A 25,514-nucleotide genomic window follows, 5' to 3' on the forward strand; every position below is an offset into this window, starting at 1 on the left:
TAAAGTTCCAGCATTATTCCAAGACAGCACTAGATGTGTACCTACCTTCCAGTCTTAGCTGCAGGGTAGTGGAGCTCCACGGGATAGCGGTTATCTAACAGATAGGCTCAGCTGGGAAGGAATATGGTAAGTAGTTCTCCTTTATGGTTTCCTGCAGCCTAGGAATGATTGTATACTGGCCAATCAGTCACCAGTCGTACAGATTAGAACATGCCTACCAGATGAAATTTGCCTTGCCAGCTGTGCAGGAAGCCGGAAGCTGAGGCCACTTCCAGTGTGTCCGTTTCCATCCATGCTTTGCGCACTGCTCTGGCGGTTTAGGCTGGGTATCTAGCAGTGGAGTTTGGTGAGGCATCATCTGTCCCATGGCCAGCCTCTAGGGTCTCAGCAGAATCTGGGCTACCGGCAGAGGACATGTGCCCCAAGGTTACTCCGGATCGAATCTGAGTGCATCTGTGCGAGGCTAGTGCGTTGAGGCTATGAAGAGGCCATACCGAGATAGAGGCACCGACCATGCTGGACCAGAGGAAGCCGTGTTGTCCCCTCGGCTTCTTGCTTGCCCTGGGTAGAGCATTTTCTCTGGAACCTGTCAGCAGCTTACTTTTGACATGCTCTGTTGCTTGACTGACCCTGTGATTGTTTCCATATGTTGTGTATACTATCCTTTTCCTCTCGTCCTTAAGCAGTACTGATCCTCCCACATACCTCTCCGGAGTAGCTGAGACTAGAAGCACAGCTGGTTCCTTGGAGCATTTTTCTATCTAATATGCTTCTGGTTAGTCATAGTGTGCTCTTGGCTTACCTTGGGTAATGGTTTGCCCTAGATGATTTTGGTTACGTTTATGACTACACTGTCTCATCTGATGTTAGTCTAGGTTTCTCCTCTCTGTTGAACTCAATTCCTGTAGTCAAGTACCTGAGATATGTCTGGTAGATCTCTCACTACAGAGATATCCTCCTTTGAACATTTTTGAGAAATCCAATACCTGTCCAAACCAGGGCATGCATTTAGCCTGTTTGCCTCCAGTATATGGTACTCCATCCACACAATTGTACCTTCTCTTCCTTTCCTCCCACTGTGATTCCAATGTTCTTCTCCCAAAATTCATATGCTAGAATCTTAGCTTCAAGCGGGATAGTATTAGAAGGTGGGGTAAGTGACTAGGTCATGAATATGAAACCCGTATTTAGTTCCCTTATAAAAGAAACTTCAGAGAACTAGCCAGCACTTTCTACCATATGAGGAACCATCAAGAGGGCACTATCTGCCCAGTGGTGGTGGTGCATGCCTTTAATCCCAGCACTTAGGAGGCAGAGGCAGACTGATCTGAGTTCTAGGCCAGCCTGGTCTATAAATTGAGTTGGAGGGCATCCAGAGATACACAGAGAAACCTTGTATGGGGGTGGGGTGGGGGGAAGAGGCACTATCTATAAAATGTCCCTTTCTAGATATGGGGACTACCAACACACTAGTCTTGGACTTCCCAGCATCTAGCAATATGAAAAACAAATCTCTGTTATTTATAAGCTGCCCCAACTCCTCATCTATTCTGGCATGAGTTTCTGTGAATGATACCTCAAAAATATTTCTCATAATGTGATGGGGATATAACTCAGTGACAGAATGCTTATTTAGCATGAAGGAGGCCCTGTGTTCAGGTCCTAGATTTACAAGGCAAAAACCAAAGAAAACCCCCATATGTTTCCCAAACCTGTTTCTTTCCTTAATTGTCTTTTCTCCAACAGTAACTAAATCCATCCAGTGAACTTTATCCATTAGTTAACTAAAATAGTCTGGTAACATCTGGTTATATCATCATTCAGTCTGACACTTCCCACTGACATTCTGCTGTCCTTAAGATAACATCTAAGGTTTTCAATATAACCATTCCTGTTACTTCCTTGCCAGTGCTGTTCCTTAGCTACCTGTGGATTTCCAGTTCAATACGCCAATTTCTAGGCAAGCATTCTCAGTTCAGGCACTATTTATAGAAACCACATGTCACGAAAGGGAAGTTGGTCTCACAGAATTGAGCATGAGAGTTTCATTGGATATGGAAAACAAAAGGGGCCAGCAATGATAGCTTAGTATGTGGTGCTTACTGTGAAAGCCTGAAGACCTACGTTTGATCCCCATAACCCACATAATGAGGAAAGAGAACTGACTCCACAAAGTTGTCCTCTGACTTCCACATGCACACATACACACAACACAGAGAAACGGAGGCAAGAATTTCAGAAGCTCAAGATCACCCTCAGCTACATAAGAGCCTGCACCAAAACCCAACGAGTGAAATGAAGGACCAACAGTGCGTTCTGCTCCTTTTGGAGGCATACTTCAGGACAAGGCTAGGTCTTCACAAACATGCACGTGCCCTCATTCATCCCTGCAATCCCTGGAAAAGCCTTATGTGTAACTTTGACCTTTGGATACTCTCTTTTTTTGTTTTTTCGAGACAGTTTCTCTGTATTGCTTTGAAGGCTATCTTGGAACTTGCTCTGTAGATCAGACTGGCCTTGAACTCACAGAGATCTGTCTGTCTGCCTCCTGAGTGCTGGGATTAAAGGCATGCGCCACCAACACCCTGCTGGATACTCTTCTTGACTGCCTGGAGTTGGAGGTGCTACAATCCTGGTGCTGGGCACTGGGTCAGCTGGCTGTGGGGCCTATGGTAGAAACTTAACTGTGAAGTTATTTCATCTTAGTTACAGTTCACATAATAAAATTCATCCTTTAAAGTACACACTTTTATATTCACAAAGTTGTACAACAGCAGCCCCCCACAAAAGTCCACATCATCAATCACCCCGTATTCCACCCTCACCATAGCCTTTGGCAATCACTAATTATTTTTGTCTTTAGTATCTGCCTAACGAGACATTCCACTTGGCTTCTATCACTGAACCTGATTTTATGTGCACAACGTGGTGTAGCATATCAGTATTTCCTTTCTTATGGTTGAATAATACGCCTCTCTGGAAGGACCACATTTTGTCTATTCATTCTATGTCCTCTCTTGGGGTTTGTATCCTGTAAATCTTTTATGTGATGATACAGCTTGGAAGAGTCAAGCTGCAAGTGGCATTGTTCAACATATACCTAAGTCAGAAAAGCCCACCCAGAATCTGTTCTTCAGACTCCTCCATCCCAGAGTATCTCAATCCCACTGATGTGCTTAGAGGCCAACTTCTTCTGTAGTCAGGGTTTCAGCAGCTTCACTAAGAACATTACCCAATACTTGTGATTCCCAAACTCACATCACAGTGATTTAAAAATTCCCAGGTACAGCGGCACACACCTTTAATGGACTTATGGACCAGAGAAGAAACAAGAGCTCAGAATCATCCTAGGCTACATAGTTCAAGGCCAACCTGGATTATGTGAGACTGTCTAAAAATCTGTGATGGTTTGAATGGGAATGGCCCCCAAACACTCATGTATTTGAATGTTCAGCTTCCAATTGGCAGGCTGTTTAGAAGGATTAGGAGGTGTTGCCTTGTGGAGAAGGTGTCACTGGTAGTGGGTTTTGAGGTTTCAAATGCCCACACCAGGTCCACGCTGCCTTTGGATTAGATTTAAACTAGGCTACTGCCCCAGGCCATGTTTGCCCGCTACCATGCTTCCCACCATGCTGGAAAATGGACCAACCCTCTGAAACTCTACACAAGCCCCCAGTTAAATTCTTTCTTTCTTTATTCTCTTTCTTCCTTCCATCCTTCCTCCCTCCTTTGAGACAGGATTTCTCTAGCTTTGAAGCCTGTCCCAGAACTAGCTCTGCAGACCAAGCTAGCCTTGAACTCAGATTTCCGCAGCCTCTGCCTCCTGAGTGCTGGGATTAAAGGTGTGAGCCATCACTGCCTATAAATGCTTTCTTATAAGTTTCCTTGGTCATGGTGTCTCCTCATGGCAATAGAACAGTAAATAAGACAGAAACCCAAGAAAAAAAAAAGAGTAACAAGTGTTTTGTTGTCCAGATACTCAAGAGGCTGAGGCAGGAGGACTACTTGAGTTCAATAATTTGGGACCAGCCTATGAAATACAAAGAGACCCCATCTCAAAACATCAAGCCATACTAACCAAAGGCCCAATAAACTAAAGAAACAATAAACTAACTCAGACCTACTAATTGTCTGGCAGGCTATGAGATGTGGTCTAGAATTTGAATTCTGAACACTGTGGCTTTCTTTTCCCTAAAACAGCAACAACAGAAAAATAATCTCCAAATCTGCTGGATTAATAGTTCAATTCCCCATAACTGAGAAAAAATGTCAAGTACTTACCAACATCTGTAGCTTATGAAGTAACAAATATCATCTTTATTTCAATGGGAACATGTTTATTCCAAAGCCTAAACAGTAGAACTGTTTCAACAAATACTTAAATTTCCCTTAGGAATTGGGAGCCACACATGGTTGGCATAGGGAAGTCTGAGGAAGGAACTGGTATAAATTGTGTTCCAAGGATCCTAAACTTCTTAATTCACAGGAATGTCAGGCTGTTTTACTGGCAATTAGGAAACTGAGAATTTGGTTTCTTAGATTTTGGCAAGTGACAGTTGTTTCATTACAGATGTGTACAGCTGGGCATGAGTGTACACTTGTAATCCCAGCATTCTACTGGTTAAGACAGGAGGATTGCAAGTTTGAGGTTATCCTGTGTTACACAGGAGTTTGTATCAACCAACTGCAACAACAACAATTGTACAAGAGTGTATTACAAGCTGGGTGGTGGTGAGGCACACCTTTGATCCCAGCACTCGAGGCAGAGGTAGTTGATTACTGAGTTCAAGGAAGCCCCATCTCAAAACAAAACAAAACAAAACCAAAAAATAAAAAACAAAACAAAAAATAAAAAAAAAACCAAAAAACCCAACCTCCCAAAAAACAAAAATCACAAAACCAAGCAAGCAAACAAGTATATTACAAAAGAGTGAGAGAAACTGAACTGTTTGCAAGTCACATATCTGATAAGGACATCATTCCAGAATATTTAAAGAATTCTTACAATTCAGCGACATCAATATCCATTTTAAAAGGGCCACAGAGAGAGTTATGGTGGCTCACACCTGTAATCCCAGAACTCAAGGCTGAGGCAAGAAGATTGCTGCAAATTCAAGGCAAGCCTAGTTGGCCCAGCCTACAGAGCAAGACTCTGTCTCAAAAACAACAAAAACCAAAGGGTTTGGGAAACAGGCAACATTCTCAAATCCATAGCCAGCCTAATCTACATAGTGAGTTTTAAGCCAGCCAGGGCTGGCTCAAAACACCAGGGGGGAAGGGGAGTTGTAAACAGCCATTTCTTCAAAGCAAATATACATACATTAAATAAATATACCATTTGTCATTGGAGAAAATAAATCAAGATCATGACACACCCCTTCATATTGACTGGGATAGCAATAATCAAAAGGCAAATACCAGGAACACCTGACATGGTGACACATGCCTGCAATCTTGACACTTGGGAGGTGGAGACAGAAGGATCAAGAGTTCAAGATCATCCTCAGATAGGATTGTGAGTTCTAAGCCAGCCATGAAAGCCTGTCTCAAAAAAACAAAGTAACAATAATAAATTGTTTATTTTTGTTGTGGAGAAATGGGAACACTTGAAAACTGCTGGTTGAAATGTAAAACGTGGCGCATACACTTTGGAAAAGTTCGCTGTTTCCTAGAAAAGTTAAACAGAAATTTATCACATGACCTAGCAATTCAGTCTTTAGGCATGTACCCAAGAAGAATGAAACATAAAAACTTAAATATCAATGTTCGTAGCAGCATTTCTCTATCTACAATAGCTAAAGTACAATTACACAATCAATCAGTGGATGAACAATGCCTCTTCATACAATGCAGAACTACTAGGAAATAAAAGGAATAAAGCCCTGATACGTGTATGGATCCTATGATACTCCAGAGGCACAAGGTGTGACAGGTACAGGAAATGATTGCTAATGTTTAAGCGTACTTTCTCTGTGATACTGACAATGCCCTAAAATGAGATTTGTGATGACAGCTGCACAGCTTTGAATACTATATTGCTAACCACTGAACTATATACTGTAAATATAAATGCACAAGTTCTCTGGTATGTGCACTACTCCAATGAAGCAATAAAAAGGAAGCATTTTTGCAGTCTATTGTACTGTGAGGAGTCACTGCCAACTTTACTGAGAGGGACAGCTATATTGTGGGATTGGTTTACACCTTATCTGCTGTAGATGAGAAATGCTCTTTAGATATATGGATTCCCCACTACTTTCAATGCTTCCTTTCTCCTTGAGTTTCCTTGGGGGTAACTCCAGGATCAAACGTTGAAAGCAAGAGTCACCCCTAACCTGATTCCAGTATGTGCTAGGCAGGTCTCAGAAATGTGGGACAACCAATGGGATGCCTAGGATCAAGAGTTGCATGTGAAAGGAGAAAAGTAATTTTCTTATTTTGGGGTCCTGAAAAAGAAGGAAAATAGGTCAAGACTTTATGCTGAGGCTCTAGTGAAGCATGCATAGACAAAGGAGATGAGGGAACCCCTACATCTGAGCACAGCACCCGAGGGCCTTCTGAGCTACTGGACTCTTACTGCCATTAGCTGTCTGGAGGTAACCTTATGCAAAGGAAAACTGGGCTAGAGGCACAGAGGCAAGGTGGCATCATGGTCTTGACACCCTTTGGAAAAGAATGATGTTGACTGTGAGTTTGTCATACAAATATAAGGTCTACAGTTGAACAGGTACCCAAAGACACTAAACAATCACTGGTGTGTAATCTGAAGAGAAGAAACTTACTAGCTCTATGAAATATCTCAAGTAGCAAAACTATAGCAAGTGTCCCTATGCTGACCCTTTTCTTTTGGAAATCTCCTTTGGGTGACCAAGTTGATTCAAGATACACAGACATGATAGGTAAGCCAAATGATGGTCTTCCACATACACTCACATCCTAATCCCTGGAACCAGCAAATGTCACCTTAAATGGCAAAAGGAGTTTTTGGTAGGTGTTATTAAGGATCTTGAGATTACATTGCAAGGCCCAATACAAGCATCCTTCTAAGAGAGATTCAGGAGGGCCAAGGTTAGATAAGGTTAGGCAAGATAGCAAGTCAAAGAATATTCTTTGAGGATGAAGGGGCCATGAGTCCAAGAATGCAGGAGGCTGTTAGAAGCTTAAAAAGTCAAGGAAACGGATCCATCTCTCAGAGGCTCCAAAAGGAAAGTCCTACCCAAGGTGATTTTGGCTAAGTGAAACTGATTTCAGACTTGAACTTCCAGTAGTGTAAGAGAAGTTTTGTGTTAAGTCACCCAATTTTCAGTCATTTGTTACAGCACCAATAGAAAACAGATACAGACATGACTAAGACTCAGAAGTTACCAAGAGATCACAGTGAAGTTGACCTAGAGGGAAGGGTACGTGTGTCTGGTGGTGTTGGGGTGAGAACTATAAAGGCTACAGTCAGTAATGGTATGTGGGCTGGGGAAGATGTAAGGACAGGCTGAATATTGAAGATAAAGGCAGTACTGATGCCTTCAGGAGAATGGCCACCTCCCACCATTTGTACTCAAGGTCATGGATCTTATCTGCCTGAACTGAGAAAGAGGACACCTTGCCTATGGTGATACTGATTGTGTTCTACTTTCTACTTTGAGAGTTGGCATAGGATGGTGTTCCAGATCCAGTTCTGAAACTTTAACATTTTATATAAGTATAGCATTCTGTCATTTGAAAAAATGCTATGAAGATACAATTTACTTATCATAAATTAACTATTTCAGTAATTTTCCTGGAGTCACTGAGTTGTGTACTATCACTATAATCCAACTGTAAATACTATGAAAATGTCAGTCACAGGTCTTAAAGCTAATGGCTTATTTGAGTAAGAACAAGCAGAATTCTCCTATCCATCAGAGCAGTATTTACGTCTCCTTATAGCTTTTCCTTGTATCTTGGGTTACAATTGCAACATCTTTTGTAAATCAAAAGTTCTTTGATATAAAAAGATCCCTCAAATACAACGTTTTAAATAAAAATGTTAGCTTCTGCCTGGCACCTTTAACCCCAGTACTCAGGAAGCAGAGGCAGGCAGATCTCTGAGTTTAAGGTCGGCCTAGTCTACAGAGTGAGTTCCAGGACAGTCAGGGCTACACAGAAAAAGCCTGTCTCGAAAATAAAAATTAGCCGGGTGTTGGTGGCGCACACCTTTAATCCCAGCTCCCAGGAGGCAGAGGCAGGCGGATCTCTGTGAGTTCGAGGCCGGGCTGGACCGATAGCCTCCGAAACAATACAGAGAAACCCTGTCTCATAAAAACCAAAAACAAAAACAAACAAAAAACAAAAAACTACCACCACCAACAGCAAAAAAGTTAGTTGCTGAAAGACTATTAGAGATCTCCCTAGGGAATGTTTTCTTGGAATTCTAGTGAATTGCTCAAGTGTACGCATGAAAACACATATAAAACAAAGCACCAAGGAGAATTTAAGGATTAATTAAAACCACTTTGGCTCATCCTAACTATTCCTCAGTAACTAGTCCCCCCTCTGCAGAGACTGCAGTTCTCTTTGCCCCAACACCTACATCAGCCATCTTTGCAGACAGCCTCCTTTTGAGCTCCTTACCAGATTATTCACCCATCACTCCCCAAGGGCCTCTTGTTCCTTTGCAAATCTGTGATTCACATGCACATAAGGGAAAGGAGAGACAGGAAGCCCTTCCCTGGGACTCTAAAGCACTTAGCATCTGTTTAGTCCCCATGGTGGAGCCTGTGGTGCTGGTGGAGATTTGAGCTTTGGCGAAAGCTTTTCCCACACTGGCTGCACTGGTATGGTTTCTCCCCAGTGTGGATTCTCTGGTGCAGTTTCAGAGTTGACTGCCTCCCAAAGCAGTTTCCGCACTCCCCACAGATGTAGGGTCTCTCTCCTGTGTGCACTCTCTTATGTCGTTTCAGCTCTGAATTCCACGTGAAGCTTTTCCCACAGTCATCACATTTATAAGGTTTCTTTGCTGAGTGGGGTGCCTGGTGACTAAGACATTGCTGGAGACTGCTTAGGCTTCCCCTGCCTCCTTGGCTTTTCTTTAACTCTCTCAGCGGGTGGCCTCTGAGGGGGTTGCTGATATATTCCAGTTGTCTGCAATGTCTCTCGTAGTGAGCAAATGCCTTCTGAGCTTTTGGGGGACTGGCCTGCCTCTGTGACAATCGGGGCTCATTCATGGTCACCCCTCTTGGCTCAGGGCTGTGCAGACTACTCCCTTTAGATCTCCTGGATGACACTGCATGTGTCTCTGCTCCTTTGGCCCCCTCCTGTTGTGGGTTTTCCTTGTTGTCACTTCTCATCCTGCAGGACTCTATAATTAGAAATAATGTGCTTCATTTTCTGTACTTAGAAGAAAGAGCTTCAGTAAAAGAAGTATGAAGTATGTCGTGAGGGTTGGCAGGGTGGGCAGCCTCTGTATGAAGTATGTTGTGAAGGTTGTCAGGGTGGGCAGCCTCTGTATGAAGTATGTCGTGAGGGTTGTCAGGGTGGGCAGCCTCTGTATGAAGTATGTCGTGAGGGTTGTCAGGGTGGGCAGCCTCTGTATGAAGTATGTCGTGAGGGTTGGCAGGGTGGGCAGCCTCTGTATGAAGTATGTTGTGAGGGTTGGCAGGGTTGGCAGGCTTCTGCTGGTAACGTATGAGCATCAGACTCCTCTAGACCCATAAACAAGGGGTTCCTCACCCTTAATATTGGTGAATCAGAACTCTGAGGGTTAGGCCTGGTAATCTGCACAGTTAACTACCTCTTGAAAGTGAATTTATAGTAAAGTTAGGAACCAAATTCTCCTTCTATTCTTCCTATCTTTAGAAAAAGGTGTAGGAAAACAGGAATAGAAAAAACAAAGACATCAAAATGAAGTGTCAACAATGAAGTAGGAAAGCACTTAATATGTTTATTTACTTATTGACAGGGTCTATTGTATTGCTTAGGTTAACTTTAAACTCTATGACTTAAGTGATCCTCTCAGTAGCTGGGACCACAGACATGTACTGCTGCACTTGGCTGAAGGTTAAAATTCAATACTTAGTTATTTGAATAAATATCCTTCCCTTACATGGACAAAGACTTGTCAATCTCCTTCACTTCAAAAGAATGATAAATCCAGTGACTATAGTGTTTTGTTTTGTTTTGTTTATTACAGTGTTGACAGCCTAAGGGTTTAAAAACTGAAATATAGAGTAGATATGTACCCTAATTAAAGAAACTGTCCACCTGCTGGCAGGACTGAGGATCCAGATGGATGTGAGCTAGAATGGACCAGGAAAACTGAAGAATCACCAACAGCACTATCCAGAAAGACCTCAAAATGGAAAATTTGTTTTCATGAACTGCCTACACCATTTAACACGGCACCCACCAGGCAGATGTGATTGTTGAGTGTCTGAAACAGAGTAAATGTGGTTGAGGAAGTGAATTTTGAATTTTAATTAATTTAAAATTTAATAAGGAACTCCAACAGTTATTGCCAACTGATTTTCATCAAGGTTTTGTTGTGCTCATTTTTTTGAGACAGGATCTCATTTAGCCCAGGCTGGTCTCAAACTCACTATGTAACTGAGATGATCTTAGACTCCTGATCTGCCTCCACCTCCCCAGTGCTGAGATTACAGGCCTACATTACTATGCCTGGCTTCATGGAGGTTCTTAAGAACAATTCAATAGGAAAGGAGTAATTTTTCAATAACTGACCCTGGAATCACTGGATTCTCACAAGTTTCAAGGAATGAAGATTACAGTCTGACTGAACGCCTACCCCTAAATTTATGTGTTGACAATCCCCAGCATAGCAGAACTGGGGGTGGGGGGTGACTGGACCATAAAGATGAAGCCCTCTTGAATGGAATTAGTGCCCTTGTCAAACAGACAAAAAAAATTGTTTCCTGTTTTTCTTTTCAGTATGGGGGGACACATGACAAGTGCTATCGGTCATCCTTAGACACTGTATCTGTTTGTGCCAACTTTGGACTTCTGTTTGCTTGTATGTATGTTAGAGTGTGTGAGTATGGTGCAGATGTTTGTGTGTGTGACTTTGTAAAGCACAAATAAAGAGACCAGAAAATGTGTCTTGTTCTATTACTGTCAGGCCATGGGGCTAAATCATCCTGTCTCCTCCCATCCCCAAGGCCCTGGCATTACAGGAGCATACAACAACCAGGCCTGATTTGGGCGGGTGGGGATGGCTCTGAGGATTTGAACTCAGCAAACACTCTTACCCACTAAGTCAACTCTTCAGCTGACTGTGTACTTAACTTTTGAAACAGTTAACAATAAATTCGTTATTTATTGTCCATCCTAAGGGACTTTGTTATAATAACCTCAGTAACACACACAAAATGTCACGTATAAAAAAGTAACTCAAAATGAACTGAAGAGCTAAACTTAACTCTTTAGTTCAGTGGGTAAAGGCAACTATGATCAAGCCTGATGATCTGAGTATGACCCACGGGACCCACACAGTAGGAGAGACCTGAATCTCCAAAGTTTCTTCTGACCTCCACAGATGTGCATTTCACACGTATACAGATACACACAAAATAAATAAAAATGTAGTAACATTAAAAAGAAACAAAACATCTGTGCTTCATGAACACCATCAAAAAACTGAAACGAAGAGAGAAAACATCCATGAATTATCTGTGGGGTCTAGGATCCAGAATACTTATTTTAACTCTTAAACTTTAATAATAAAAATACAACAGCCCAAGATAAAATTGGGTAACATATATGACTAGAATTTTTCTATAAGCTGAGAGTGAGTGCAGAGGCCTGTCATCACAGGATTTAGGAAGTGAAGACTGGAGAATCAGGAGGTCAAGTTCAGCCTCAGCTACGTAATGGCTTTGAAACTAGCCTAGGCTACATGACACCCAATAACCAACAAAAGATATACAATTTCCTTTAAAAAATGTATTATTTATTTTGTGTGTGTGTTAGGGTGTGGCTGCTTCTATGACAAAGCATGTAAAGTCATCTGAGGACAGCTTGTAGGAGTGAATCTCCTTTGTCATGTGGGCTTCACGGATTGAACTCAGGCTGTCAAGCCTGGTGGCAAGTGCCTTACCCACTTTGCCATCTCACTGGCCAAGCTATATAACTTAATAAATAAGTGAAATAATGCATCACAGTAATACAAATAACTGGGAGTAAGTGCTAGCAAGGATGTGGACAGGCACACTCACACTCCATTGACAGGATCCTCAAATGGCACAGTCACTTTGCAAACTAATCCAGTCATTCTTCAAAAACAAGCAAAAAACCACACAGCCTGGGCATGGTCATGCAGGGGAAGCAGAGGCAGGTGGATCTCTGTGAGTTCAAGGCTAGCCTGGCCTACATAATGAGCTCCAGACCAGCTTGGGCTGCACAGTAAGACCCTGCCTCAAAAAAAAAAAAAAAATCAGTTGTTTAAGTAATTTTAAAATGTGGTAAAATGTGGTAACTGGCCGGCTGGTGGTGGCGCACGCCTTTAGTCCCAGCACCTGGGAGGCAGAGGCAGGCGGATCTCTGTGAGTTAGAGACCAGCTTGGTCTACAAGAGCAAGTTCCAGGACAGCCTCCAAAGACACAGAGAAACCCTGTCTCAAAAAAAAAAACCAATAAATAAATAAATAAATAAATAAATTAAATAAAATAAAAAAAGAAAGAAAAGAAAAGAAAGAAAAAGTTGGGAACTGGCCAGGAAAATGAGTGGATAAGTAAAGGTACTTGTTACTCAAGCTCAGAGACTGGAGCTTGATTCCACAAAGTTGTCCTTTGACTTCCACACGTGCGCTGTGGTACACAGGCCCCCCCTCCTCTCTCTCTCTCTCTCTCTCTCTCTCTCTCTCTCTCTCTCTCTCTCTCTCTCTCTCTCTCTCTCTCTCTCTCTCTCTCTCTCTCTCTCTCTCTCTCTCGCGCGCGCGCGCGCGCGCGATGCTGTGACAGAAACAAAGCTAATGAGAGGCCAAGGATAAAGTGTTTACCTGGCTCAGTCAATGTGGGGACTGGCTCCTGGTAGAGGGGATATTTTTCCCAATGATGGGGACTCAGCTGGTCATGAGATCCTTCCCAGGAAGGTTCTTCCAGCGAGTTCTCTCGAGTATCTCTGCTAGGAGTTTGGGGTTGAAAGTCTGGAAGTTCTTGTTCTACAAGCTGAGCCCCTGTTTTCTCCAGAAGCACCTTCTGCCCTTGTACACAAACAGCCACCTAGGAAAAGGGCTATCCATTAATTCTCTATTCCTTGACAGACTGGAGCAACACGCCGCTCGCTGCTACAGTGACCCCTGTACCCCGGGAAGTCCTGGTAACACCTGGAGTTCAACTGTTACAGATACCAGTAACAAGACCTTCAAAGGAGGTGAAGGAAAGGACATGGGGAATGGAAGGAGGGGCTGCTTCAGTCAGCCAGTACTTCCCAAGCAGGTGTCCAAAGGTGGGGCTCTTCACACGGCCTTGAGCCAGGACCATCAGAAGAGAGCTGGCAAAACTACCAGAATCAGTGATGACAGTGCCCCCTCACACCGTTCTCACCCCACACCCCAACCCTCCCTGCCTCTGCTACAGAAAACAGTATGGTAAGGGGCCACTGAAAAGCATTCCAACTCGGTAGGTTTTTCTGCCGGAGAGATGCAAGGTACTCAGATCTAAGAAGATGAACCTGCCTGTTCCCTCACGTTGCCGTTTTCTAAAGGACATCTGACTTGCTTCCTTCAGAGGCTCCACCAGAGGTCCGACTTTGGGCTTTGGGATTGGGATGGGGGGGGGGCAACAACAGCAGGGGAATTGAGCTGAAACTTCCCTATTCAGAGGTAATATGGTAGACCCTTCACTGGACCAAAGTCCACGGAACTTCAACCAAAATTAGTTTTCTATCCAACAGGTTACACCTGTTAGCCAAGAACCCTGATTGTAGCAAATCTGGGCCTGGGAAGATCTGACAGAGATTTCAGAACCTTAAAACGCCTCTTCTAAGGTCACGACACCTATGAAGGAATACCTTAGTTTTCTACTTCCTCACTGGGTGCCAGATGCACGTTGTTAAAACTTTTTTTAGGGAGTAGGAGAGTCCCTGGAGGCTGGAGACAACTTCTGAAGCCATCAATTCCTCTGGAGTCTCTTAAATAGCTAGGGATCATGAGACAAAACATTACCTCAAAAGACAGCAAAGAAACCCTGGGGCCCACAGAGAAAGGACCCTCCTTACCCATTGCTTTGGTTTTCTGGATGCTCTGTGCAAATCTTCCACCAGAGTCACTATTTCCTTGCTGTTCGCTGGATATCGATGCCTGACCTGCGCCTGGATCTCTGGAGGTAAGATGATCAGAAACTGCTCCATCACTAGGAGCTCCAAAATCTGCTCCTTAGTGTGCAGTTCGGGTTGCAGCCATTGTCGGCAGAGCTGTCGAAGGCGCGAAAGAGCTTCCTGGGGTCCAGAAACTTCTTGGTAACAAAAGTGTCTGAAGCTCTGGCGGGAAAGCTCCGGATCCGGGCAGGCTTTTTGCTGAGGGGGGCCACGCTTTTCTTCCAGCTTCATCATTATGTGTTTCTCTTGCTTGTCAGTATCCTTGGGGTAGGTACTCAAAGTTATCTCCATTTTAGCTGCCATTTTGGGGGCTCGGGAAACAACGTCACTTCTAATCGTAAACTGATCAAGTCCTCTGGGTCAATGCTCTGGAGAAATCTCTCCGGAGGCTAGAAAAAAAAATGATAGAAACGAAGCCCCTCTGGGAGCGTTAGGGATGGAAGGGCTGCAAAGACATAGCTTTCTCATATGCCAGCCTTTATCTCAGACTCTGAAGACGGATAGTTCCTGACAGTGGGAAGAGTTGGTCTTTTCCGTTTTTAATCCAAAAGGACACTGGAGGGAATATTTTATTTTGGTATCTGGAGAAATGCACGACACGATCTAACGGGCTGGTAGAGGAATCCCTAGGAGAGTTCAAGCTGTCCTGGCCGTAGTTCGCACCAACTCCCCGGCACGCTGCAGATTCCTACCTCCAGCACCTCTTGAGAGCAAAACCGCAGAGCCAAGCGAGGCCACAGCGCGCCGAAGGTAGCCAGTGAGGCCCCGCGGCCCTGTCAGCTGTTTGGCGATGCTGCAGCAAGGGGGCGCGCAGCTCCACCGCAGTGCGGAGTGTCAGCTGCGGTAGCCACCTACGCCTCCACGAACTGAGGCAGCCAGCCACCGCCGGCGGGCGACCCACCTCGGCAGAGCGTGGAGAACGGGAACACGAGAGCACGGGCTGGGGGCGGGGCCGGAGCCGGGCCGCGGAGACGCCCACTGGCTACGAGAGCTACTACGGGAAGGCCCGCCTCTTCCCTGCGGGATTGGACGTTAGGAACATCGTCAACCATTTATTGGATATTTTATCTATCAATCAGTCGCAGTGCCTCCCGGGAGTCGTAGTCCAGTGGGTCGTACAGGAGAATGAGCAAAGTCCTGCCTAGAGCCCAGATACTTGACTGTAGTAACACTTGTTTGGAGGGAATTGGGGAGACTCGAACGAATCCTCCGCCTGCTTGTTCGCAGTAGGTCAGGCCTCATATTGGCGAGAAGGCCCTCCCTCTTAGTACCGGTCTTTGGGGTGCTGAGAAACTGGACCCTGGTGTTGAACGAACCCTCCTTGAAACCCTCACTTCAGAACAAGACCTTGACTTTCTTTGACCTCACCTCTAAGGTTTTTCCTACTCTCCGTGGCCTAATTCTCGCACTGACTCAGAGCGTGTTTAATGAGTAGAAAGCAAAAGTAGTTTGCCCACTGCAGGGACTGACTTCAGGATGTGGGGTAAAAGCCGACAACCTGGCACCATCTACTATATGCAAGGGCGTGGGTTCAATCCTTGTCGCCACAACCAAATAAGCAATAATTTAGTGATGAAAGGAACATAAGGGGCCAAGGGGAGTCACTAAACCAGTAGAGAACCTATTACACTTCCACAGGTACAGGATATGAGAGAAGGTGTAAGGCAATTATAATTTAATTCTATTATTGAAGATAACATCATCTTTTCCACAAAATTCTTCATATGTTTGAAAACATTAGACTTTCTCCCCACATATTAACAGCTTTACCTTTACAAAATGCATTTCTCCTATGATTTTTTGGCTTTCTTACACAGTTCTGTTAGTTTAAATTTATTTTTCTGTGTGTGGTTGTTTAGACTGCATGTATGTCTGTGCACCACGTGTATGCCTGGTGCCCATGAAATCCAGAAGAGAACACTGAAACTTGGCCACACCCACTCCAGTGGAGTCTGCATGACAAGCCTAAAAACATGGTTGAAGGCCTAAGGCAAAAGTTTCATGGAAACTGGTCTCCTGGAGGTCCCTGGCGTCCCATATCAAGGATGTGTTCCAGATTTGTTCTAGCAATAACCGGTGGATGTTTCTGTACCCTGTCTTTTTTGGTATTAATTTCTTTTGTAGGAATAAGTATACCTCAAGGGTCCAATCTGATTGAAGTCCTCTGGCCACCACTGATGCTCCAACTTCCTTGTCAGAAACAAAACCAACAAAATCAGGAGCTGATGGTGGGCTCCTCCAGTAAATAGGGAATCTCCCCAAAAGCTTAGGACAATGGCTGCTCCCCTTCCTTATACTGGAATTTATGATGAAGAAAGTAATGGGTAGATAAATAGAGGAGGAGTGCTGTACTACACCCTAAATTTCATGGGAAGGCTTGCTAGAGCTAGACCCCCTTGGTGTCTGTTATCTAAGGCACAACAAAATAGTATACTCAGAAAGTTAGAGAAGGCAGGCCAATGGTGGGTTAAGCACTGGACCAAGAATTGGGACTATGGCTGGGGCGTGTGCCCATAAGACAGGAGAAATAATTCTAAGAATAGGTTGATCTCAGACAGAGCTGACGTTATTATGTTATAACCACTGCCTGGCTACTGCCAATTCCCATGAATTTGATTTTCTATTTTGAATTTCTACTCTCATGATGTGCCTTATGTGTCAGTTTTGCTAACTTCAATGTACCTTGATATATATACAAAATTAACTTTTCTGTTTTGAACTTCTAGTCTTATGATGTTCCTTCTGTGTTGATGTTGCTGACTTCAATGTACCTTGACATATGTACAAAATTAATTTCCTTGCTTCCTCATGTAATGATTATAAAAATCTGATGCATGCTTTGAGAAATTACACTCAGATTGAGCACTGTCTTGCATTTGTGTCTGTTTGTCACTCACCGACTCTTTGCCCACCTGAGTACTGGATCCCTGATTCTCCCCTGGTTGAGGGGCCCAGAATGGGTCTGCCCACGGCAAAACTAGAGTCACAGATGGTTATGAGCTGCCACACTGGTACAGGGGATCAAATCCTGGTCCACTGAAAGAGCAGCCAGTGCTCTTTGTTGTTGTTGTTGTTGTTTTCCCGAGACAGAATTTCTCTGTATTGTTTTGGAGCCTGTCCTGGAACTCACTCTGTAGACCAGGCTGGCCTCGAACTCACAGAGATCCACCTGCCTCTGCCTCCCGAGTACTGGGATTAAAGACATGCACCACCAACGCCCAGCCAGCCAGTGCCCTTAATACCTGAGCCATCTCTCCAGTTCCTTTTACTTTTTACTTGTTTTTATAAAAAGCTTTTTGTTGTTGTTTTTAGACAACTTTTCACAAGGTAGCCCACTTATAATCCTCCTGGCTCAGTTTCCCAGTGCTGGGATTATGGGTATGTGCCAGCATGTGCTAGAAAACATTTTAATTTAATTCTTTTCTTGAGGATGAGGGATAGCTCAGTCGGTATAGTGATTGCCACACAAGTACAAGGACCCATGTGAAAAAACTGGATGTGGTAGTGAGCTGTTGTAATGCTAGTGATGGGGAAGTAGAGGGAGGGCAGGTGAATCATTGGAACTCCACAAATGCACAGGCACACATAGAAAGTTTTGTCTAAAAATTCACTTGACATAAAATTAACCATTGCAGACGAAACAATTGCAGTGTTAATTACAATGTCATGTAACCACTCTATCTAGTTACGAGACATTCTCATTGCCCTAAAAGGAAAGTTTGTACTGTATCTGATTCCATTCTGTCTGTATTTACTAGTCCTCACATAATATTCCATTGTATGGGTAGAAGAAAGTTCTATGTTTCTATACTTGAATATCATTTTTTCCAGAAAGCAATTCGATTGGATATCTTTCTAGACAGCTTTAAAGTTCATTCTTGCCTTATCTACTTAATTGAAAAGGGCCTCTGTCAGTTGCTAAGTGAATCATGAATTCAGATGTAGAAGAATAAGAATATTTACCTCCCCGCCGGGCGTTGGTGGCGCACGCCTTTAATCCCAGCACTCGGGAGGCAGAGGCAGGCGGATCTCTGTGAGTTCGAGGCCAGCCTGGTCTACAAAGTGAGTTCCAGGACAGCCTCCAAAGCCACAGAGGAACCCTGTCTCGAAAAACCAAAAAAAAAAAAAAAAAAAAAAAAAAGAATATTTACCTCCCACCTTGCAGAAAAATCAACTCCAAATGGACAAAGATCTTAACATAGGAACTGAAAGTGGCAATGCTGGAGGAAAAAGAGGGGAAGATATGCCAAGATGTAGGCATAGGTGCCATACTTTCTGAGAACACTCCAGTTGCTCAGGAAACACATTATTGACAAATACAACCTCATGGAATTAAAAAGTGAGACAGCTGCTAATCAAACAGCTACCTCTTCCAGTTGTCAACATGACAGCCACAACTGTCTGGACAGCAAATCTCACAGATGCTCGAAAACCTCCAATCCAGTCTCGGACAGTCTGTGGAAACTTCTTGAGGTTCAGATGCACAGAGAAGACTTCATTATTGCCTTGGCATTGCTCTGCTGTCACCACCACAGACAGCCACAGTCTCCCTTTACCCTGGGAGACTGCTTTAGTGATGGCTGCCCCAGGGATCCTGTGTCTCTGAAAGGTGCTCCTCCCAAGCAGGGACAGCCTATGATGTTCCTAGGTGGGGTCATTTAGTGTTGACTTAAGTAGGCTGCCTCACTCTGTGCAAATGGGGTGCTGGATTTACAGTTGCTGCAGGATCTGCAGGGGCTACTGCAATAATGTTTACAACTCCCCCCACCAACTCACCCCACCTGGCAGTTGTTGGGTTCTATTTCCTGAAACAGCTATTAAGGCTGTGTTGGAAGGGTTTGACAGCTGCCAATCAAACACTATAGCTCAAAGACAACTACAATTCTGTTTATTTATTTATGTATTTATTGCAGAACTAGGGTTTGAAGCCAGAGCCTCATGCATTCCAAGCAAGTGTTCTATTACACCACTGAGCATTATACCCAACTCATCTTATTGTTCTTATATATCATTTTATTTTTTATAATAATTTTTTTGAGGATTGATTGATTGATTTCTTTTGGTTTTTCAAGACAGGGTTTCTCTGAGTGGCCCTAGCTGTCCTGGAACTGCTCTGTGCACCACTGGCCTTGAATCTAGAAGCTCACCTGCTTTGCCTCCTGAGTGCTGGGATTACAGGCACGTCCCCACACCACTCAGCTGGAATCTCTTTCACGTTAATCAAACTCTTTTTATGTGTTTGGGTGGTTTGTCTGCACTTGTGTCTGTGCACCACATCCTTGCCTGGTGCCTTTGGAGACCATAAGAAGGCGTTGAAACCGTGTGACTTGGGTTAGCGACAATTTTGAGTCACCTTGTGGCTGCTGGGAACCAAACCCAGGTCCTGTGGAAGAGCAGCTCCTTAACTGCTGAGCCGCTCTTCAGCCCCACTCTTGATAACTTCAAACTGTGTGCAATAAAAGATGGTCATATTCACATACTCCTCAATCAGTTTTGGGAGGAGGTTTGAGATAGGGTTTCTCTGTGTAGCTTTAGAGCTGATCCTGGCACTTGCTGTGTAGACCAGGCTGGTCTTGAACTCACAGAGATCCATCCGCCTGACTCTGCCTCCCTAGTGCTAGGATTAAAGACGTGTGCCCCCAATTCCCTGCTTCCTCAATCATTTTTAAAGGGAGGAGAACAACTGGGCATAAGGGAGCACACCTATAATCCATATATTTGAAGGCAGAGGCAGTAGGATTCCCATGAGTTTAAGGTCAGCATGACGTACAGTGTGAGACCCACATCTCAAAACAACAACAAAAGGACAAAATCATTAGGGATTCTGTACAATAAAGATGCACGATGCCCCCACTCCCCAGTTACATCCAGTTAAACTTCTCTTCTGCCATCCTGTGTCTTTCCACACTCCTAACTCCGGGTCCATTTGACAGTGTCCCATCCTTTCCAGAAGGAAGTTCTGCAGAACTCCAAGACATTTGAAGAATGACTCTATTTTCTGACTATTCTTCCTGTAGTTGTTTCCAAGCTCAAATGAACTGACCAGAGGGCATTACTCGCCGTGTCCTTGGCATTACCACTCCCAAGCATCAGCCACGTTCTGCTTCCTAGATTAGCTTTAGGAGCTTGGGCACTGTAAGCTCGTCTCTGAGAACTTGATCTGATCCAGTGTACCAACTAATATGTTGTGCCTTCAAGATGACATAGTTTGATGAAGTCACCAAAATAATATTCTGGAGACATATTGACTATTGCTATGGACAGAACTGAAAACTCAGGCTGTGACTTTGATCTTAGCTAGAAAAACAAGTTTAGTTTTTTTAGGGAAATTATGAAAAAGTGGAAGGGAAAATGTATCACTGATAGTCCCATTATATTCAAGGGACAAGATAACCCAAACCAGAAAATGTGAAAATGGTCTGCATGGAAAGTTTAGTTTTAGTTCTTACCATGAAAAGGAGATTGACAGTCACTGAGCATTTACTGAGCACAGCCTTTGTGACAGGTATGTGTTTCACAGGTGGAAACCTGTCAGGGGTCTCTGGTCATTAACCAGATACAGCTGCTTCACGTACTCATAAGAGAGGACGTGACTCAACCCTCATAGAGAGTACATGACTGGACCACCCTGCTACCTCTGCTAAATTCCAGAAACAGACCTGCGGCTTACCTGCCTAGTCTAGGGCGTAGGCTTGTGCGATAGAAGGAAGAATGTGAAAGATAAAGTTAGAATCTGCAGCTAGGTTATCAGAGGACACAGGATGACCTACCTCTCCCACTGACCTTTGCTCCACCAGGCTCACTGCAGCTGCAGCACACCCCATTCCCTCCCCTCCTCCCTTCCCCTATATAAATCCCTTTGGGATGAAATAAAGTTTTTGCCTTAGTCAGACTTCTGTCTTAGCGACCATTCTTCGCATCTCCTGCCCTCATCTTTCTCCTAGGTGCCCCCTCAGCTGCCATGTTGAATGTCCCATGGGCAGAAACCAAGCCGAAGACGCTTTGAAATTCCTTCTAAACCCACTGATTTCCTTTTCTTCTGGTAATGTAGCTAGCTGCTAAACATCTGTCCACAGTATCCCAGCTTCTGTCTGGGCACAGGGTGTGTGAACTGTGGTGGCAGATGAGCATTCTTTTGGCCACTCTAGCAATGGAAAGAGCCATATGGTGTCATGATTCCAGTTCACAAGCGTCTTGAGGTAAGTTTTGTTCTAAACTGATCGCTGGGTTCCTGTAACAGTGGTGCCAGGCCACTGAAACTTGAAGCAGAGGACATGCTTTATGGATGGACTACCCTTGGGCTCCTAAACTTGCTTAAGGAATCATGGCATATTCCACAATCCACTGAGCAGACTGGTACCAAACCTGATGGCCCTGCCCAGTAGCTGTAATGATTTAAATGAAGCCTAACCAAAGCATTTGGGGCTAGCATGGAAAGGCAAGTGGCCTTGCTGAGTTTTCTCAGTAATTATTATATTAGGTAGAAAGCAAATTTATATGTGGACATACAGAAGAGGGTAATCAGGTGCTAGAGGTAGGAAGCGTGAGTAATTAGCCTGTAGTGAAGAGCATTGGACCAGGATGATGGATGCCTAAGATGTGAAGAAGCATCCTCTTGTCATCAGAAGTTGGTAATGCAGGGCCAGAATTCATGGAGTTTAGTAAAATTATCCAAGAAACTTCCCATTTCTTTACTTTGAAAATAAAACATTCAGTAGAAACATGTCATAGTAATTAACATGGACACCAGAGGCAGAGACAGTGAAGCAAGCCTGTGTTAGAACAATCACCTCCCGACAGGCAACAGTACATGGCTGCTCTGCTTTCTGTAGCTCCCAGTGGCATTAATCATAAATCAGTCTACGATAACACTAACCGTCTTCCAAAAGTGTAGTATGGTGAGGAACATTATTTGACTTCATTGAGGACAGATCTCATAAGAAAAGAATGTAGTACAAAGAGACAGTAAGGAACAGAAAAGATCGTTTCTTTTCATCTGGTTTGTGTTCGTTTCCCCAACAACCTTCCTAGTGCCCCCTTCACTTCCTTGTTCCTCAGAGTATAGATGAGCGGATTAACCATGGGCGTGACCACAGAGTAGAAGAGGGAAATGAATTTCCCTTGGTCCTGATTACTGCTCTTAGCGGGAAGCAGGTACCCATAGATAGCTGAACCATAGAAGAGGAAGACCACGACCAAATGGGAGAGGCATGTGTTGAAGGCTTTCCGTCGTCCCTCCACTGAGCGGATCTTCATCACTGCCCGAGCAATGAAGCAGTAGGAGATCAGGATGGTGCTGAGAGGGACGGCAGTGAAGAAAGTACAGACACCATTGAGCACAGCCTCGTTGAGACTCGTGTCTCCACAGGCCAATTTAATCATGGCGGGCACCTCACACAGGAAGTTGTCCACTTTCCGGTGTCCACAAAATGGGAGCTGCAGAGTGAATGTTGACTGAATCACAGAGTTGCCTAAGCCACCCAACCAGCTGATAGCAGCCAGCAGCCAGCAGAGCCGTGGATTCATGATGCTCATATAGTGCAGGGGCCGGCAAACTGCCACATACCGATCAAATGCCATCACCACGAGCAGTATGCACTCAGTGGCGCCCAGCCAAAGGAAAACATAGAGTTGCATTACACATCCTCCGTAGCTGATTGTCTTGTCTGGCCCCCATAGATTTTTCAGCATTTGGGGCACTGAACTGGTAGTAAAGGCAAGGTCCAGGGAAGAGAGGTTACTGAGGAAGAAGTACATGGGTGTGTGGAGGCGGGCATCCAGACGGGAGAGCAGGATGATGGTTGAGTTTCCAAGCAGGGTCAACAAGTAGGAGGCAAGGATGACTACAAAAAAGACCATCTCCATCTGGGGATGGCCAGATATACCCATCAGAATGAAGCTCCCAGAGGACCTGTTGCTGTCTGCTTCCATCACTGGCCGTCTCAGTCACTGGAATCCTGCTCTGCAAAACTGCTGGGGGGAGAGCAAGGGAAGAGGCAGCCACTGCTAAATCTGCACACACAATTTTGTTCAGGCTCCACGTTTCCAGGCTTCTCAGCACAAGCTTTCATGCGATCCCTGGTTGTCAGATGAGTTGGGATGTCAAAAGGGACCTAGCACAGAGATGAAGGGAGTGTCTTGTGAAGGCAGACACTGGTTAGGGCTCAGTAGATGGGAGCGACAGTATGATGGGCCATAGCAGACCTGGCAAGTTAGAATTGGACGCACACATTCTCAAAACTCAAATTCCTTCAGCAAAGTTTCTCTATGGTCTGAGCTGGGGGAAACATGGTATTTGAAAAATCTTGCCCAGACATTTCTGGTCATTTCCTTTCTCAGGCTGGAGAGATGGCTCAGCAGTTAAGAGGACATACTGCTCTTGTAGATGACAGTTTAGGTTCTCAGTGCCCTCATCTCACAATAACCTGTAAATCCAGCTCCAGGGGATCTGACATCCTCTTCTGGCAACTGCCCACCAAAAAAAAAAACCCCAAAATATTTAAATTATTTATTTTCTTTCTCTTTGATAGCCCTCTCTTCCCAAGTTAATACTCTTTGTCTGGAAAGACCATTGTGTGTATATCAAATACAAAAACAATGAAATGTTTGGGAGCTGGAGAGATGCCTCAGCAGTTAAAGAACTGATTGTTCTTCCAAAGGACCAGGGTTCAATTCCTAGCACTTGCCTGGTGGTTTTACAACCACTTGTATATCAAGTTCCAGTGGATCTGATCCTCCTTCTGCCTTTCATGGGCACTGCATGCATGATATATATATCTGTGTGTGTGTGTGTGTGTGTGTGTGTGTGTGTGTGTGTGACATATATTTGATATATATGCATGCAGACAAAACATATATACAAAGAAACTAGTTTGGTTTTTGCTTTTTTTTTTTTTTGAGACAGGATTTCTCTGTGTGGTCCTGGCTGTCCTGGAACTCACTCTATACACCATGCTTGCTTCACAGACATCCACCTGCCTCTGCCTCCCAAGAGGTGTGATTAAAGATATGTGCCCTCACTGCTCAGCAAAATAATTTTTGAAAAAGAATGAGAAGACTAAATATTCTCCATACACAAAGAATATGAATTTATCAGTGAAGAAGTAAATATAGAGAAAAAAACTTCATACATGCCCCAAATTGTTAGGTAAAACATGTTCAAAATGTAAAAAAGTAGGTTAATTTTAGAATATTTATGTATATTCATGCTCTATCTGTATTTATATCCGCATGTCAGTAGAGGGCATCAGATCCCACTATAGTTGGTTGTGAGCCACCATTTGGTTGCTGGGAATAGAATTCAAGACCTCTGGAAGAGCAGCCAGTGCTCTTGACCTCTGAGCCTTCTTTCCAGCTCCTAGAAGTGGGTTTTCTAAGGAGGAGTTAGATCCATTTACATGTGTCAATAGTAAGGGAAACTAAAATATACTGGAAGCTGCCCCTGGTATTTTGAAATGCACTATTGCTATGTTTACTGCTAAAGCGAAGAATAGTTCTTGACATCTCAGAGCAGAACACAGACAAGATCCTGTCAGTAACAGGCCAGTTAATCTCTCCTTTTTTGGACAGTGTGTGTACCCTGAATGTGAAGGCCAGAAATCAGCCTTAGGTGTGATTCCTCAGAAGTGGTCCTCCTTGGTTTCTTTTTAAAACAATGTCTCCTATTGAGGCCCGGGGCTTGTTGATTAGGGTATGCTGGCTGGCCTCAGGGATACCCCTGCTGCCCCCTCCCTGTACTGCTTTGCAGGTATGCTATCACACTTGGTCTCTTCCCAACACCACTGCTGGCTTTCTCTTTGGGTGCTAGGGCTTGAACTCAGGTCCTCATGATTGAGTGACAAGCCTCTTTCCAGTTCCAGAATACCGTCATTTCTGAAGATAATAAACCAAGACCCTTTCTCTTCTTTTGCCTAGCAAGTAAACAGAGCAAAGAGAAAGCAGAAGCAATCCTTGGGCCACCTGGAAACTAAGCACTGGGAGAGAATTCTGCCCTTTCCATGAACTGTGACTTTCCTCTTCCTCGGGAGCCTCAGCTACTGGCCCAAGAAGAATGGACATTCTTTAAGGGAAGTGTGCAGGTGTGCTCAGCTGCTGTTATTGTAAGAGGCAAGGGCGACTCGAGTAAAGACCCTGGAATTAGGAGTGGAGAAAGTGGGAGGAGAAGAGGGAGGGGGAACTGGAGTTGGAATGTAAAAAATAGATTAATAAAA

The 25,514-nt window shown here is 44.2% G+C and overlaps 2 protein-coding genes across 2 annotated transcripts; both read right to left on the reverse strand.

Moving 5' to 3' along the window:
- Window positions 1-8,461: 8,461 nt before the first annotated feature.
- Window positions 8,462-15,247, reverse strand: Znf174 (zinc finger protein 174). The gene is made up of 3 exons (XM_005081747.4): window positions 14,206-15,247; window positions 12,986-13,208; window positions 8,462-9,334 (listed from the first exon to the last, which is right to left on the reverse strand). The coding sequence occupies exons 1-3, from the start codon at window positions 14,605-14,607 to the stop codon at window positions 8,733-8,735; spliced, it is 1,227 nt and encodes a 408-aa protein (XP_005081804.1). The 5' UTR covers window positions 14,608-15,247; the 3' UTR covers window positions 8,462-8,732.
- A 7,049-nt stretch (window positions 15,248-22,296) lies between these two features.
- LOC101840754 (olfactory receptor 15) lies at window positions 22,297-23,235 on the reverse strand. Its single transcript, XM_005081657.1, has one exon. The coding sequence runs from the start codon at window positions 23,233-23,235 to the stop codon at window positions 22,297-22,299; it is 939 nt and encodes a 312-aa protein (XP_005081714.1).
- Window positions 23,236-25,514: the final 2,279 nt, after the last annotated feature.

The sequence above is a fragment of the Mesocricetus auratus genome, unplaced genomic scaffold, assembly GCF_017639785.1.
Source record: "Mesocricetus auratus isolate SY011 unplaced genomic scaffold, BCM_Maur_2.0 Super-Scaffold_100007, whole genome shotgun sequence".
NCBI classification, from domain to species: Eukaryota; Metazoa; Chordata; class Mammalia; order Rodentia; family Cricetidae; genus Mesocricetus; species Mesocricetus auratus.